General features: G+C 34.4%; 1 protein-coding gene across 1 annotated transcript; it reads left to right on the top strand.

Annotated features, from left to right (window-relative positions):
* The first annotated feature begins 771 nt into the window (after positions 1–771).
* LOC149078932 (ubiquitin-like protein 4A) lies at positions 772–17131 on the top strand. The gene is made up of 4 exons (XM_089241152.1): positions 772–1195; positions 5912–6017; positions 10611–10783; positions 16508–17131. Exons 1-4 carry the CDS (start codon positions 1148–1150, stop codon positions 16616–16618), a joined length of 438 nt encoding a protein of 145 aa, XP_089097278.1. The 5' UTR covers positions 772–1147; the 3' UTR covers positions 16619–17131.
* Positions 17132–18801: the final 1670 nt, after the last annotated feature.

Below are 18801 nucleotides of genomic sequence, written 5' to 3'. Positions count from 1 at the left end.
CCCCACACCATTGATGCTGACGCAATACCTGAATAAACCCCAATGAGAAAGTACTGGGAATTTAAAATTTCCAAGGGTGTCGTGAACGGTAAATATTTGGGAATCGGCCTAAGAGTTAGATACACTTTGAATGCCTTCTTTTTTTTTCAAAGAAGCCTATCCGAATGAATTTATTATAAAATGGCCTGAGACAACTGTTATTTTATGGACTAAAAAGTAAATAATTTTTTAATCTTGGTTTAATCTATCGAACGTCAATCCAGAGAACCCACTTCAAGTCTTGGTTTGGGGTCCCACAAAAACCCTATTCCGGCAAGGGGTTCCTGTATGCAGACGCATCTTAATTCATGGACCTACCTGGTAGGGATCATCATACTGTAACTTGACCAAAATGCGGGGGGGGGGGAACCGTCTAATAAATTACAGAATATTCTAGATTGGGATAGCAAGCGCCATGGGCGTAAACTTATATCCGGCCCATGGGGCCCGAGTCCCCCGACCCCAATATTTGCCACCATGGTATATGTTGGCAAATGTTGGGGGGGGGGGCAACTCAAAGCAAACTCAAAGTGTCAGCTATATGCGTGAAGTTATTGGAAATATTGGGAGGGAATCAGAATTATGGGGGCTGTACTGGTGACCCGTAAAATAAGATTCATATGGTCACGATATTTTCTAGATCCCAAATTGTGACAGAAAATGGCAGATGACAATTTTTGTTCTGGTGGTTTTTTTTTTTGGTTTTTTTTTGCATTACATACCTATTTTTCTCTTGTTGTTTTGGCAACACATTAATTCCCCAACTCTTTCCCCAACCTCTCGCTCATCACCTTCATTATTCAAGTGTATAAAAATTTGTCATCGTTAATGAAAAGAAAAAGCTTCATGAAACTAAATAGTTTAATCAGTTGAGAAGCAAAGTTTTCACAAACCCCCCGCAGCAATCCGTGTTTAATAGCGAGACCAAGCGGACAGCAGGAATGTGGTGATGTAAAGGACGCTGCTGCGAATCCACCATGCTCGTCGTCGTCGTTTCTTCGTAAACCAGGAATCGAAGGGGGGAAAAAACGTTTTCATCATCGTTATTATTATTCGTTAATTGTTTCATCATTTCGATATTGAATATCGATTTACGAGCCCAACAAAAATGCTGATCACCGTAAAGATCCTCAAAGGCGGCGAGTGCACAATAGAAGTTAGTGCATATTGATTACTCTCTTCCTATTTCCACGTTCGTGTAATTTTTTTTCCCCCCGTGTAATTTGGTATTATTGTAATTCACACCCATTTATATAAAAGAAGTACGTATCTTCACGTGTTATGGGCGTTTAGTCAATTTCCATGTGTGCTTGTTTTTCTTTTATTTACATCCATGTTAACCCTTCAGCCCATATATTGGTAACGGTCGCAGCTAAGTTTACACAAATAATAAACCGTCCTGAAATTTATGGCTTTGTTCTAATATGATAATTATATGAGTTATTAAATATTTCTATATTCCTAAATAATAGCCTATGTATAATATTCCACTAATACAGTGGAACCACTTGTGGTTTTACTAACAGTATTTTTTTCTAGCCCTAATTACACAGGCACACAAACCTGGGGAGCTGAGGCCATTTTAGTTCTCCCCCAATGAATTTTGTGACAGGATTCAGCCTTCCTAATAATTAATGAATGCATAATGTGCTGCACTCCTCCCACATACTCCGTCAAACCAGACACGACCCAGGCTCCGTCCCTCCCACGTACTGGCTTGAGTCCCGTATGTAGGCTTCTGGGACAACTGTCAGACCAGACACAACCCAGGCCCTATCCCTTCCGTGATGTAAGCCCTTTACCCATGTGGAAATATTTAGAAAAACGAGGGGGGAAACTCTACGGGCCAACTTCCAGTCCCCTGAATGTCGACCCAACCGTTGCCATAGTGGTAGTCGGCCTAAGTTGGTTTTCTGTGGTGCCCAACTTTAAGGCGCGAATGCAGGCCGATCTCCCCATTAAAAACTCTCGCCACAGAGAGCAACAGGCCGACAATAATACAATTATTCAATCATTACACTTCACTCATAGTTAGAAAAAAAAGTTGATGGCAGAGTACTATACATAAGTGCTCACTTCGGCAGTACATATACTAAAATTGGAACGATATAGAGTACTATGCATAACAAGTATTACACAGAAACAAACTTCATGTCAGTTTCACTTACAGACATTCCAACATGTACCAACTCTTTAGAAGTTCCGCTGAGGAATATAGACAAGGTGCATGTCTGGTTCAGTAGTATCCTCAATGTTTTCTTCATGTCGACACCCGCTGCCTAGTTAGGCAATATACTTAACCAACAACCCAAAACATCCTTGCCATGTAGGGGTCTGGCAAATCCCAGGTCGACATGGCGACTATAAAATTAGTATTGGCGCCTAAAATGTTCTTTGTGTAGTTATTAAATTGCTGGTTGAGATCAGTGCGAAATGTTTGGAATTTATAGCAGCATGTCTGTCAACACGGAAGAGGGTCATTATGCCCAGAAAAAGTCGAAAGGAGTATTTTGGGCCTTTTTCTTGAGGCAAAAAGTTTTTTTATTCTTGAAAATTTTTCTAATGCCTAGATCTTTTGTGATTTGTCCAGCCCTGATTTATATACAGTAAAACCGATGGCAATTTAATGCAGTTTTGTGGGTGAAAGCATAAGCGCTGGAACTTAGGAACGAGGTCATTTGATACCCTCCTAATAAATTTTGTAAGGAGGCTGAGGTCCCCCAAATAATTTCTGAAAAAACAAATGTACCCTCCCTCTTCTGTGTATGCACGCGAGTCCCATGTATAGGCATACAGGACGAACAACCACTTTCACCCCTTCAGTCTCCCGTAATGTTTTCTTCATATCAGCATCTTTGGGTGGAAGCAGTTGGTTGGAAGATGAGATGCAACAAACCCGGGGAAAGAGTATGAGAGGCCCCCTCTGAAAAACAGGTCTGAGGGTTTTCCTGAAAATTATAAAAAATACCTACAAAAACTAAATTTTAAAGCTGTTTTGAGACTTAAAATTAGTACAAAATAAGTGTAGAAATTTATGTATTTTAGGCAAATAATCGCTTTAACACCACCAGAAAGACGAGCAGGGGTCTATGTGCCTTCATTGTCTTTTCTGGTAAGTTTTGAACATTTTAATACTTTAGAGCAGCGGTTCTCAACTGGTGCTTCATGTGAATTCCCCAGGGGATCTGCGGCATCTCAAGAAAAATACATAAAAAACAGTAAATTTGGAAAAAATAATTATAAGCATTTTTGAATAATAATTAATCAGTAACTTTTATAAAAGAATAAAAAATGGCCTACATGGGACTCCTACATAGAAATTATGTACCAGAAAGCACTCTGTGAATCTAAAAAGGTTGAGAACCGCTGCTTTTGAGCATTGTAGAATATTTTTATGACAAGGCAAAACAATGAACGATTACTAGAGATGCCAGACTTTTCGTGTATAAGGAATAGAACACATGGGGAGGAGTAGGGTATGTGCATTGCTTTATATGTTCATGAATTATTGAGAGCATGCTGCACAAAATTTTTTTTTGAGGAATCAAATGACCTGAATCCTTAGGGTTCCGCCCCTATTCCACCTGGATCGATCAGATTTTACTTTTGAAGCTAATACTGGCAGAAAGAACGTGATGTGTTATGGTTGCAATTATTTTGCTTTTGTTTTCAAGTTGTTGCAACAGGTGAACAGTTTTATAATTTGTTATAATTATATAATGATGTTGAAATAGTTGTTATACAGTAAAACCTCAGTAAGTCATCACCCTAATAAGTTATCACTCCATTTAATTCGTCATTTTACTTCGGTCCTGTCCAGCTGCCATTGATAACAATGTTACTATACCAGGGCTCAAGCTATGATAATATTTTTTTGCAAAATGCAAAAGAAAATCTTTGAATGTGAACGAACTAGTAGTCCCATTTTTTGTCTAGTTTAAATCATGTATTGAACACTCATTTACTCATCGTTAATTTCGGTAAACTCTTCATTATGGAAAAGTTTGAGAAGGAGGAGCAGGTGATTTTTATTGCTTCCTTTAAAGAAAGAGATTGATAACAGCAATGACATATGTTCAAAAGCAACCAAAAAGCCCTAAGTGTCAAAATGGAAGTCACTCAAGTGACACTGAGGAAGTTCATTTACATTTTCGACCAAAACACAAAGTTCTTGAAGCGTTAGGGACTGTTCATGCTGGAACTGATTTTGGCATGGGCAAGTATTTGCCAAGAGGCTTCAACTTGGGGTTTCAAATTTATACAAAATATATTTTTTGACACAAATCAGAGATTTTTTTCCTAAACAAGGAGGCGTTATAATCGCAGGTTTTCATTGCTCGTTGCCCCCTTCAAGTCAAAATCAGGCCCTGTATTCAAGATTACCTCTCTCTCTCTCTCTCTTTTATGTTTGCATCAGGAACTACTGCCGAAGAATTTAATGCACTAAAATTAAATGTGTTGTAAAAGTTCATGTGCTGGGAAAAAAATTAATTGTTCAGTAATTCTGACCCATGGGCTATCGTCTCTCTCTCAAATTAAAACAAAATTTGTATAAATCGTGAGTGTATTTCGTATTCAACCATAAGAAGTTAATACTTTTAGAAAACTCAATACAAAGGTAAAATATATATATATATATATATATATATTTTGTAATATTTATTTGTTATTAGTGCAATTCCAACTTGTATGTTAATAAATATTACTTTACATTTATGCGATTTTTACAGTATTGCACTTGAAACTGACAACACTTCGCTTAAGTCGTCACTTTGCTTTATCCGTTACAATTTCCAGTGAACCTGAGTGACTACTTATCAAGGTTTTACTATATACATATAAAGACATTATTTGAATGTATTCTACTGCCTTTTAGAAATTAGCCCATCTTTTTTTTTTAAAACACCCTGTATATTTGGTTACGGCTGAAATATAGCGAAGAGCACGGACTATTCTATATACACTATTTTTAGAAGAGAAAAATAACTAATTTTATTTCCTAAAAAATGCATTCTCTCTCTCCCCCCCATAGTGTATTTAAAATCTGGATGAAGAAATAAAATTTCCAACTGCGGTTAAAATGACCGCTCTGTAGTGTTAAGAATGATTTTTTGTGGTTGAGATATTTTGTGATTGCCAAAACAAAAAGAAATCAAGTTGGATGAAGTATCTTGCCATTGTCTCTGTAAAGATTAAGTAACAGTTGTCAAAATTGTGTGTAGAGAGTAACAACAAGTCTTCGCATTTAAGAAAAAAATGTTGGAGGTTAATTGTTTTCATATTTCTGTGCAAGTTAACCACTTAACAGGTTTTTTGTCCATATTGTGTCCAAAAATGAGCACATTTTTTATCAACAGTTTTGTATCAAATCGATTACATAAATTCAAATCCGCAGTCAAAACTGTTACAAGTATTGTATTTATTGATTTATGCTCATTTTTAATTACAGCAAAAAAATTACATTTTTACTTAAAAGTTGGCTTTTTCCCAAAAACCTGATCTTGAAACCAGTTTACACTAGTTTTGTTATTCAAACTTTACTGGATAACTAGAGCCATCTATTAGATGAGATTAACACTGAAAACTAAAAGACAAAAAGCCAGGCAAATCAGAGAATTGGCATAGAAAAATATGCTGCCTGAGCGGCGCTCCGGGTAAATCAAATAGGCCCTTTTACAGCACCTGAACGGAGTTCGGGCGAAATTGTTAATTGGTTAAAGTCTGCATGATTTATGGAGAATATTTTCAAAACATGTTCAGTAATCAAAATGGGATATTTATTGAAATATTGATGCTTTTCTTTAAATAGTATTATGGGCATTGTTTATTATTCGATTTAATTTCATGGCATGCTTGTTTTCTTCACGTGTAGGTTGGCTCTGCAGCTCCTATTAGCTTTGTGAAGCAGTTGGTTGCCCAGCAGCTACAGATACCAGTAACACAGCAGAGGCTAGTATTCAAAGGAAAAACCTTGCTCGGTAAATCAATATTCTGAAATTACTATTTAAAATATTTATGTAGTGATGTTTCAAATTGTTCATGAAGGTTTTTTTCTTTTCGTACAAAAAAAATATTTGTTTTAAAATTTTTTTTTTCGTCATAAGAAATTATCAGGGTTGTTTTAAATTATCTGGTTTTTTTCAAAAAATCAAATAAAAGTTACATAAATATCGTTTTTTCCCTTGAAAAAAATATCATATTGGTTCATTATCAGCTGAAATGTTTCATTTTTACCACATTTTACATCCTTGGAGTACATTCTGATGGTATATCTTTAAATGACATAAGATTTTATGAGTGGTTTTTTTCAAAAAGTCTCATAAAAGTGGCCAGAAATATATATTTATATATATACATAGCTGCCAAGTCTCCCGAATTTTTCGGGAATCTCCCGAATTTTAGCTTCATCGCTCGACCTCCCGAAAAGTTCTTAAATCTCCCGAATTTTTACGAAAATCACAAAAATCCCTAATTGTCCCTAAAAATTCCCTACTTCGTTAAAAAAAATCCCCGTTCATGAAAACAATCCCTAAGGAATTTCTTGTGGGGCATGAAGCCTCTTTTTTTCCCTTTCGAAATGACGTCACACGTCGTAAATGGGGAAATTCCCTTTTTAAGGAAGTTTTACAAACCCTCTGATGGTAACAAGAAAGTTGTTTGTCTTATCGTGTAGGGAAATGGCTTAGCAGCCAATAGTCCTGGATAATAATTGAAGATTCTAGTGACGCGCATGTGGTCAAAATTTCTTTTGTTGAAGTTACGTACGTGCGATATAACAAAGCATGAATAATGATAAGCAAAAACATATTTAATCAATTTTAAAGATACTTATTCCGATGAATTTCCTTTCATCAAACGTTCCAGAAGAGGGCCGACTTTTCCTTTTTGTACAAGTTGTGTTACGGACATAAACATCGGTCATGGAAAGACTGCCATCATCAGTCGTGAAATGAAAAAAAAAAAACATCAAGCAAATGTCACAAAAAGTCAGTGTTCTTCAAAAATTGACGCTTTTTTCCTTCATCTTCCGATGATTTTAGGGTCATTCACGCAGAATGTTTGTTCACAGCATTTCTGATTGAACACAATATTTATTTTTACATCATTGAAGTTTTGGCCTCCAATTTCACTTCTTTTTTGCGTAGGAATTTTATTCCCAAGGGTTTAACTTCCATGTGTGTAAAATCCCTATTTTAATTTGACTTCAGTAGGGATTTTATTCCCTACGCTTTAACTTTTATGTTTGGAAAATCCCTATTTTATTTGGAAAAATCCCTATTGTATTTATTAGGGAGTGGTTTTAGCATAAAATACGGGTTTGCGCGAAAATCTCCCGAATTTTCATTTTCAAAAGTTGGCAGCTATGTATATATATATTTCATATGAAGTATCTTAGTTATTCAAAGTTATATACAAAAGTCAAAATTTCTCATTCTTACAACATTTTCTAACCTTTGGCTACATTCTGATGCTCTATCGTTAGCAAATTCATGAATAAGGATTGCATCACACATCTAAATTGCTATGGCGTCAATAGCCATCGCTATCAGATGAAGCGGGAGAGGTCCAATTTCCAGCCCAATATAATATAATAATAAGAGAAAAGGGAAAAGGGGACTTGAGCCATTTAAATTGTAAAAAACATGCTCTTTCGCCTCCATCAACACTCCTTAATTTTATGGCCACTTACTTAAAGGGCCCCTTCAAAGTTTGCGTAATAGCCGCTTCGTATTCTTCTTTTCTCTCTCTCACCCCTATATACTGAAGCCTATTGACCATTGTATTGCCACCTGCAGGCAATTGACTTTATTTCTGACTTTCTTGCTTCCTCTCCACTTTTCTTTTCCTTCTTTTTTGTACAACCCCCCCCCCCCACAGAAAACGTCTTCCTCCCATATGCTTCGAAGATCGTAGGGGGTGAACCTTGACCAATGATGTCAATTTTAATACCATTTGCACCTACGTAATCCTCATCACCCAATGGAAGGATCTTTCTTTGAAGCCGGACTACCAATTAGAAATAGGGGGTTGGTACCCCTCAAAACTTTACTTTTTGGAATCTTTGAAAAATTAAAGCAGATTGATTAGTGAAAACTAGAAATCAAGTTGGAAAAAAAATGTAGAAAGAGGAGAATTTTTTTGAAAACACATTTTTCAACTGTAGCATCAGGAGCGGCGATCATCCGTGATGAAAGGGATGGAGGAAAAGGTAGGGAAGGAATTCTTACCACAATTCTAGTAAATTATAGACGTTTAGTTAAAACCTAAATTAGGAGGAATTAACCGGGGGCAGAGATGGTGAAATTAGGTATAAAATGTGATTAAAAGCGAGATATTCCAACATCAAGTTAAAATTATTATAATTGAACATACAGTATTTTGTTTATGTATTATGCAGAATTTGATATCGTGGAAATGGATTTTTCTAATTGACTTTTATTTTGTGTGAATATAACTCGTTCGTTTCATATGATCATTTGATTAAATATTAATGCTAATGAAATTTAACTGATTCTTTCTTTCATGAGTCATCGTTTTATTCTAAATGTATATTGGACCACTAGGAGCCTGGGTTAATCTGATAATTACATATATATATATATATATTCTTCCAGTGGTTCGATATAACAAAATGTAGTGGTGTATTATCTCACAGGGTTTCTTTTTCCCTTCACAAAGAAGCAGCTACAGTAGTGACACCATGATGCTAGGGGCAGGTGGTCCTATAATACAATAAAGACACCAGCTGTCCTTAAAGGACAAAGACTAGTGTACTAGTAGTTACATTACCTCACATACATTTTCATTTTCTTTCCCATAAGAAGTAGCACATCTCCTACTGTATATCTCCCAGTCTTAATATTCCGCCCGAGTGGCGCAGTGGTAAAGATGCTCGTCTTCCACTATGAAGGTTACCATCAAGGTCCATGGGTTCGAATCCGGGCATAGAACATCAGAAGCAAGTTCTTTACCTACCGAACCTAGGGCGACCACCGATGGATGGAGCCTTTATTTCCCACCCAACTCCACTGGTTGGAAATTGCTGTATGGCGATATATGACCAGAGTTGGTGTGCGGTGAAGTAGTAGTCTTAATATTCAATAGTTATTTTTTTTATACTTTCACACACACACTGTTAAGCCGAGTTAATCAAGGTTCTACTGTATAGTAGTAATAGATTTATGAAAAATAATCAGCTATATACAGGGTGATTATAATTAAAGTTTTGATTCCAAAACTATACAATAAGTACTGATCAGAATGACTTGAAAATTTGCATGGGTACTCCTGAAGCAATGGAAGTTTCTTTCGCAAAAGAAAAAAGTGCAAAATGTGCAAGTAGATGATGCTGTACTTGGCCAGCAGTATAATCTATTTTGTGCAACCACATCATTTCGGCACTTCCACGGCATCAGTGTGTGGATAGAACTTCTATCAATATGCACATTGCAATACCAGCAAAGCAGCTGCTGAAGACCCATTTTGATAGTATGCACCTTAACCCTTGCAAATTCTGGCTGTGGGGGGTACCTCAAAATGTTATGAACAGTGGTCGAATTACAAACTTTTGTGAATTGCAAGCTTCAGTGCATCCCCTATATGTTAGAAGTTCCTCAGGAGTATTAACGTGGGGGCACGTTTGGTTTTATAAAGGTGAATTGCAAGCACATCCTCATCATGACCATGGCATACTCTGATCTGTTGTTGAACAAGAATTTTTGTGCTTTCACCTCATAGCCAAAACACGGTAAACAAATTTAACATTTCTTAAGTAAGTTGTAGTTATTTGTTCAATTACTTCGTTTTTTATGATGTTTCCATGAATTATGAAATCGTGAAATCCTATAATTAAGGTATCACCATGACTGTCTATTGTTTCCATTCTGCGGGCAAATTTCCCACATGTTGGATGATGTCATTAATTTTACATTTTTAAGTATTTTTTCCCCTTTATCAAATAAAATTTAATTTTTTCAGGAATATTCATGTCAATTTTCAAGTCATTCTGACAATCGTTCTTTTTTTACAGTGTTTTGAAATCAGAACCTTAGTTATAATCACCCTGTATATCGTAAATCATTGCTAATTAATCTGCATTATTTATGCTTCATTAAATACATTATATTCACCTAATTTTTATTACTTTTTGCAAAATAGCTTCCTAATTAAGTATACTGAAAGTAACTGGAGAAAAACCTTTATATACTATATGATTAATAATAACATTAAAAGAATTTTCAAACACACAGTAATCCATTGAGTTAAGCAAAAAATAATTAAATTGCAAAAGTTTGTTTTTGTTAAAATTTAATAAATATTTGTTGATTAATTAGCATGGGAATAGCATTAATTACATTAATAAACATTTTATTTTAGTTAATTATTAGAAGTTTGAATGATTTTTCAGAAATTTCATTGTTTTTAATGTTAGTACTATATAAAACAAAAAACCGGTTTAAACCAAAAAACCTGGTTCAAACCAAAAAACCTGGTTCAAACCAAAAAAACCCGGTTTTTTGGTTTTTTTTACCAACCCTGGAAATTATATTTCTCCATGTATTTTTTTACAGATAGTGAATCCCTCCGAGACTACAATATCGTTGAAGGAAACAAGTTGTTTCTTTTCATTTGCGATGAAATATCAACGTCGTCAACGAATGTTTTGTGGGAAAATTTGCAGAAGTTTCTGGAAAAGCATTTCTCTCCATCAGACGCAACAAAAGTCCTCGAGGAGTTCAAAAAGGTACATGTAATAAATAATTGAAATTTTACAAAATATACAGTTGAATATTGTGTAGGAATCTAGTGAGCCACTGCTGAAAAGGGAGAGGCATATTGTGACTAAGTGCACGGGTAATGAGGGGCTGTTTGCGAATGTCAATTCGAACAGTAATGGGGGCAGTTTTCTTATAGTGGAAAGCTTTTTAATATATAGTAAAACTTTGATTAACTGTCACCGTCCGGACTAGGGCTGTAACAAATAACTGAATACACTGGTAACAGAAATCTCTTAATACATATGTACAGTAACGTGATTTCATTGCGGACTTGGGATGGAAATGAAAGTAGCGTTCTTTATGTTGTGTCTATTCCAAAATTCTTTGACAGTCGTGGCATCGTCTGATGAAAACAAGCCTTCGATTCTGTAACGTCGCTTCATATTTTCAATTATGCCCTGGTTCATAGGCTGGATAGGCCTAAGGGTAAGTAGGGTTGTATTCGCTGGGAGAAAGAGGAATGTTGTTTTTGCCATTATCACTGTTGGGTTCACAAGAGGGGTGTGTCGGGGCATTGTCAATTGACAGCAGTGCTTCCTGCAGCAACTGCTTTTTGGCCATGTGAGAATGTCAATTCAAACAGTAACGGGGGCAGTTTTCTTATAGTAGAAAGCTTTTTAATATATAGTAAAACTTTGATTAACTGTCACCGTCCAGAGGAACCGTTCCTAACTTGAGGTGCGAAAGCGTTGTTGAATAATTCTGAAAGTTTGGTCCATCCAAGTGATTTTTGGGCGTAATAGTTCACAGACAATGCATTCATACTTATGGTTGAAAGTATTTGGTTTTTTGGATTTACCAATTACAAGCAGGGGTAATCTATGATTGTCGGTGGCATTTGCACAGACCATAGCAGTGATCCGATCTTTTGGAACCTTAAAACCTGGGGCTGTTTTTCCCTTTTTTTAGATGACGGATAACAAACTGATGGTTAATCGAAGTTTTTCTGTGTATATGTATTGGACTTTGTTGAAGATTTTTTTCAATTAAGGTCCGGCTGAAAATGTAATTTCTGTATTCACATAGAACAATTTGCTCTCTTGGAAGTATTTTTTACTCTATCATGTGTGCATTACATATTTATATTGGAAATGGATGAAAAATGATGTTTATCTTGAATTCGAATTTCTAGATTTCTGAAATTAGAGTCAATAAAATAAAATTACAATCCAGCCTGCTCATTACAAAATCAAAGTTAGTGGAAGCACTAGCTATGACAATTTTTATGGAGTTCTCTAACTTGAAATAGTTAAACACCTGAATGCATAACTTTTGGCCCATGTGCCAATCTGAACCAAGGTATAAAAAAAATCGTGATTTTTTTTAAATTTAAATTAACTGACTGCTTATTATTCAAAACAAATCTTGTTAATCATTAAGAATGCATATTTTTTTATCTGGTCTCTCAAATTTAATTCAGCATTAATGAATCAACTAACAAACGAACTACGAGCAAGAAATACGAACACCAAAAGTCTGTGTGTAAGTAACATGAAAAGTAAAGTAACATTACTTGAGCCTGAAGTAACTTCATGGATTAACATAGCTGCCAAGTCTCCCGAATTTTTCGGGAATCTCCCGAATTTTAGCTTCATCGCTCGACCTCCCGAAAAGTTCTTAAATCTCCCGAATTTTTACGAAAATCACAAAAATCCCTAATTGTCCCTAAAAATTCCCTACTTCGTTAAAAAAAATCCCCGTTCATGAAAACAATCCCTAAGGAATTTCTTGTGGGGCATGAAGCCTCTTTTTTTCCCTTTCGAAATGACGTCACACGTCGTAAATGGGGAAATTCCCTTTTTAAGGAAGTTTTACAAACCCTCTGATGGTAACAAGAAAGTTGTTTGTCTTATCGTGTAGGGAAATGGCTTAGCAGCCAATAGTCCTGGATAATAATTGAAGATTCTAGTGACGCGCATGTGGTCAAAATTTCTTTTGTTGAAGTTACGTACGTGCGATATAACAAAGCATGAATAATGATAAGCAAAAACATATTTAATCAATTTTAAAGATACTTATTCCGATGAATTTCCTTTCATCAAACGTTCCAGAAGAGGACCGACTTTTCCTTTTTGTACAAGTTGTGTTACGGACATGAACATCGGTCATGGAAAGACTGCCATCATCAGTCGTGAAATGAAAAAAAAAAAACATCAAGCAAATGTCACAAAAAGTCAGTGTTCTTCAAAAATTGACGGTGTTTTCCTTCATCTTCCGATGATTTTGGGGTCATTCGCGAAGATTCTGATTGTGTTCACAGCGTTTCTGATTGAACACAATATTTATTTTTACATCATTGAAGTTTTGGCCTCCAATTTCACTTGTTTTTTGTGTAGGAATTTCACATTCCCAAGGGTTTTACTTCCATGTGTGTAAAATCCCTATTTTAATTTGACTTCAGTTATTGAGTAGGGATTTTATTCCCTACGCTTTAACTTTTATGTTTTTAAAATCCCTATTTTATTTGGAAAAATCCCTATTGTATTTATTAGGGAGTGGTTTAGCATAAAATACGGGTTTGCGCGAAAATCTCCCGAATTTTCATTTTCAAAAGTTGGCAGCTATGGATTAACATTTTTCTTCTACAGTGCTTTTATTCATGAGCCCTCCTCTCTTAGAGTAAATGCCTGGTTGGGTTTGATGACAACTCAGAGGGTTGGGTTTGTGATATCCCATAACAGGTGTCAAAAACTGGTTTAAACTGTCAAAAACCTAAATGAATATTTTTTTTTATAATGTTTTGAACACAATAAGTATATAACATGATGAAAAACTTACTTTTTTTGCATATTACAATGTTTTATTTTTAAACATTAATTTGTTACAATAATTAAAGCAAAATATTAATTATAATTTGCAATTTTGAATTTTTCAACATAAGTGTCTAGAACATATAAAATATAATTTTATGGTTAATTCTATCTGAACTACTCATTACTTGCATTCAATTTGCAAAGCAGAATAGAGCTGCTTATTCAAAATATGTGTGATAGGGCATCAGGGGTTAGGTCTTTGACCCCAGAAACTAACTTGGTATTAAAACAGTCAAAAACTTATTGTCAATGTTGTCAAATAGTTTTTTTCAACCTGATAGATATGTTAAATAACAAAACACGTATGTAGATTAAAGGGTTTCATATTCAGAATTATAATTACTGAGAAAAGTATCTATTTTGATATTTTAAATTTTCTGATCTGCCCAAAATGTTATTCCATATAAAAATTATCATGCAGAATCTGTTAATACACTAATCCCCAAAGCAGAATGTTTAGCACTGTTCTGCGACTGACCCTCAGCTGACTGGAAATTTTCTGTGGTAAAAATCCCCATACATGTAATAGTGGTTTTTTTTCTGCACTTTTTCTTAAATTTCTTCCAAACTGTTCTGCAGTAGAGCTAATTGTTCTGTGACATACATCACAGATTTTGGCACATTCTGCTTTGGGGACACTAATTAAACTAATTTATTTTCACCTAAAAATTTCTTAGTTCAGGGTGTATAAATTCAGAGTTTTAAAGAGTATTTTCAATCAAAGCAGAGCTGACAGGACTTGTGAAAAACAAATGCTCTGGGTATCGTTTAAATACAGCTTCAATTGGAAAACCATTGCATTATAAATGGTAGTAAATAGAATAGAGTATAAGAATAACTAAGTTCGACTAAGGATAAGTTACAGGAGTTTCTTAAGCATCATATGCAAGCTGGCATTGCCAAATTAAATGACATTTTAGTCTTACAATATAGTATTTTGATCATTAGATATATTTCAATGTTATTCACAATAAGATTATCGTTTTAAGTATCAGTGTTTATCTAGATCATTTAATAATAACAGAAATCAGCATTACATACATGATGTAATAAACTTTTTTAAACATTTATCTGTTGTAAAAAGAGTACAGCAGATGATTTATATCTATAGCCTACACATATATAAGCAGCTGAAAAAATTTTGGAAAGTCAGGAATCATCTTGAATCAGAGAATGTCAAATCATTTCATAATTTCCCTTCAGTGTTTATGCTATGCTTTATTCAAAGTGTATATTTTATATGAAAAAAAAACATTGTCCAAAATAATTCTGTAGAGTAGAAAATTATTTTACAATCATATTAAATATTCTTTGTATAACAATCACTTTAAACATTACATGCAATTAATGTGTGTATTTCCAATGGGAATTTTTATATTGAAAAGCAATATTTGAAGTTTTTGACATGACAGCTTAAACCATCAAAAACTGTTGTGCATCAAAAACCTGCCATCTCCGAGGACTTGGTATCAAATATGGTGCAGGTCTCTTGATTCACTCAATGTACAACCAAAGAGTCGTTCAGATCAACTAAATGAAAATGTATTTTACTGACCAGATTGTTTCTTTCTTTGATGGATGCTTTTATTATGATGTGATTTCTTTGACACTTGCATGATGTTGCTCAATAATTTACATATTTTTATTCTTTCCCAGATTTGTTAAAAAAAACTTGCAAAATCTAGACTTTGACACTTTTTGTTTTAAAATTTCAACTCCAACAGTATTTATGTTGGTACACCACCAATTATTATTTTAAGTCAAAAATTTGGGCATGGGAATTCATGGCTTTGTACAAAAACTAAATGCCTGTTTCTTAATTGGGGAAACCCTTAGTGCACTCCATTGTAATGCATTGCAAATACTTAGTACAGTTATATCTAAGTTTAGCTATATTTTTTTGCAGTTTTTTCTATGTATGAAATCTAGAAACATAGAACTGAAGAAAGCTATCTTTCTACACTATCTAGAGATTAAGTTCAAGTCTATATTGACCAGATCTTCTATATATCTTTTAATAGAAAACTTTATGACATTTCAATAACATTCATATCATATTAGGTTGCATTAACTTCAAGTAAGTAAAAGAAAAATTAAATTAAAATTTTGTGATTTAAATTAATGATTTTTTTAAAAATCATGATCTAAATTGGTGTATCCTGATCTGAAATATTTAGAGCTTTTAATCTGCCAATGCAAACGAATTTATAAAAATGTCATCACTCAAAAATCTGACATAGCACACAATAATTTAAATGTACAAAATTGAATTAAAATTTCTGTAAACATTGGCGTTCATAAAGACGTCTGCACCATTTGAAACAATCGTGTTTGTATTGATTTCATCTGTGTTGGACTCTTAGGTTTGACTCATGCCCCCCAGAATCTCAGATAGAAATTGACAAGATTTTTTGCTGACAATTGTGTTTTAGGTAATAGAACTATGTGTGCATTATTTTTCAAACCACAGAATGGTGACTTTACTGCACATGAGACCTATTGATTTATACCAACTCAAATAATTAAATCCACAACATTCTGTCAATACACCCAAGGTCCTTTGATCAGGCAGAGAACCACAGAACTCCCCATCCCCCAAGCTATATCATAGTGGTTCACTTTAAAATCACCAATTTCTCTTTTGCTCATACAAACATGTTCCAAGATCAGACTCCCACGAATTATAATAAAACCTCTCACGAATTATATTTTGGAAGCTAGTGTTTGAGAACACAAGATGCTGTTTTTTTTTTGTAAAAATATTTTTACATGAAAACAAATATAGCAATTTATTATTTTATATTTTATAACTACATCAATCGTTCATGGCTGTCATTGGTCTATTTCTTATTAATGTTTTCGTTATTTGATTTTCAGAACTTCAAAGAAAAGCTGATCACATTAAGCCTTGATGACATTGAGAGACTGGCTATTGCAAGTTTAGATTCCATAGATTGTGCCAAGAACAGTTGTTCTTCTTCGTCCTAGTTCATAACGAGCAAAAATAGCTTAATAATGATAATATTTTGTATTGTACAAAAATGGTTAAACTTACACACTTGAAATGACGGGAAAAGATAAAGGGACCGCTTGAAAAAAAAAAACTTGTTTAATTGAAAAGTTAATCAGATTTGTTTTTTGGTCCAGTCTCGTTCATCTCTACTCAAAGGGACTAGAGCAAGTTGTTCGTAGCCATGGGTAATTTCAATGCTTCATATTGTCTAGTGAGATTATATGATGAACCTTGTGTTTTCAAAGTTTTAATGTATCAAAAAAAAAAAAAGAATCAGTGTCTACTAGCCTTCTTAATTCTTTTTCTTTTTTTTGCCTTTGCGTATGTACATATTTATCACAGACCTTTGCAATGGGTTCGTTTCCCATTAAATACATCTTCATAATATGTTTTTTCTTTATCGAATTGTGCTGTTGATAAGGGATTTGCAATGTTTGTAGCACAATTTAAAAAAAATGAATAAAACTGTTTCTGTGTTTCTGTGAAAAGTTTTTCTTATTTAAAATCTTCCCTATAATATATGATTGACAATATAGACAGACATGACCGCTGACAGCACAGAGACCATCTGGGGATGGTTTGTGCTCTTCCCCCAAAGGAAATTAAAATACACTTGTGTGTCTTGACTTTTTTAAGGCAGCTGCGATTGTATGGGAGAAGCATCATATTTGATATATAAAGTTTTATTGGCTCTGACATAGAATGTTGTGCAACAAGCCCTCAGTTGACTGAAAATGTTCTGTGGTGAAAATTCTCCATGATATATTGTTTTCTATAAAAAAAGTTCTGTTTTTCTTAACTTTTCAGAGATTGTTCTGTGAAGTACAGTCAAATGCCATTATAGTGAAAATCCCGTTTTAACGAACACCTTTCTGATCCCCTAGATAAGTTTACCTAAAACAATGCAAAAAACCTGGAAATCCTTTATAACGAAATTTTTTTATAGAAGAGGGATTTCTCTGGTCTCGGAGTTTGTTATAACAGGACCCGACTGTACTTCAGTTTTTGATATATTCTGCTTCAGGGTGTGTGGGTATGTTTGTTTATCCAAACTTAATTTGTACTATACTTTAATTGCTAGAGAATCTAATGGAATTTTGAACTAATACAGTAGGATCTTCCAAATCTGGACACTTCGGCCAAAATTATTTTTTCTACTAAGATCTTTTAATGTTTTTCATTACCCAAATTCTGTTTTAGCCCTTTCTAATTCATTGGTTATTTTATTTTTTGCACCACTTGTAACTTGTTTGTTCAATGTGATTTTCGGGCTTCTGGAAAACAATGATGGCAACTGTGTCTCAATAAATGTGATTAGTCAGTCAGCTTTGATCAAAATAACTTCTCTCTTCATTTAATTTCTCCGCGCTATATAGTTAACCTCAGTGGTTTAGAACTTGTCCAGAGCTCTATTTTTTCTGATTATCCAAGTGAATTTCCAAACATGCCCAAAACAGCAAGTGATGTGGCAGGTACACAAGTTCATTTCATTTTATTTCATGCATCGCCCAGGCTCTATAAACCATTGTCAATTTTAGTCATAGCCCCCGGATGAGGGGTGTGTGGAAATTATGCATGCGTAAATTTCATGTGCACTCATAAGAAAAAACAAATTTACATAACAGCTCTCAAATATCTCCGCCATACAGATGCCTCATTTGCCACGTTTATGGCTTTTCAGCCATGTGGTAGGTGCAATCTGCAAATAAAACATGCTTTGTGTAAATGTGCGAAAGTTGAATATAAGAAAGAGCTAGAACGTGCAGAACACTAGTACAAATATTGGGTGGTACCCCCTTAGACAACATAATCATAGCATATATAACAAAAAATTTTATTTCTAAAATTATTTTTTTCATAGCTCTATTTCGGTGCCCTATAAGATAGACTCGAGCTAAAGCAAAATGACGAATTACTTGGTTACAAAAACAATTTTTGGCCAAAACTACTAGCAACCAGACAATTCTTTTGTCTCCTCACAACATGAATTACATTCTTTTTTGGAATCTTCCACAGTCCAGTCTACTCTCTTCCACGATGAACTGAACATTACGAAGGCATGCAAGTTTTTTAAGAACAACAGCTCTTTCAAGATCACTTCACTTCCAAAAGCACGGTGTGAAATATGTAAATTACAAGGTCCAATACAAATAAGTCA

This window comes from Pholcus phalangioides, unplaced genomic scaffold, assembly GCF_987345545.1.
Source record: "Pholcus phalangioides strain wild (caught in Gottingen) unplaced genomic scaffold, Ppha-v1.0 ptg000013l_1, whole genome shotgun sequence".
Taxonomy (NCBI): domain Eukaryota; kingdom Metazoa; phylum Arthropoda; class Arachnida; order Araneae; family Pholcidae; genus Pholcus; species Pholcus phalangioides.
The sequence above is the reverse complement of the archived record's forward strand: the minus strand, read 5'-3'. Positions and strand labels throughout refer to the sequence as shown.

Bases quoted from the DNA above. Each gene is read 5' to 3' on its own strand.
- LOC149078932 (XM_089241152.1), top strand. From the start codon at position 1,148: ATGCTGATCACCGTAAAGATCCTCAAAGGCGGCGAGTGCACAATAGAA. The intron at 1,196-5,911 runs GTTAGTGCATAT...CTTCACGTGTAG, and splicing joins GCGGCGAGTGCACAATAGAA to GTTGGCTCTGCAGCTCCTAT. The intron at 6,018-10,610 runs GTAAATCAATAT...ATTTTTTTACAG, and splicing joins CAAAGGAAAAACCTTGCTCG to ATAGTGAATCCCTCCGAGAC.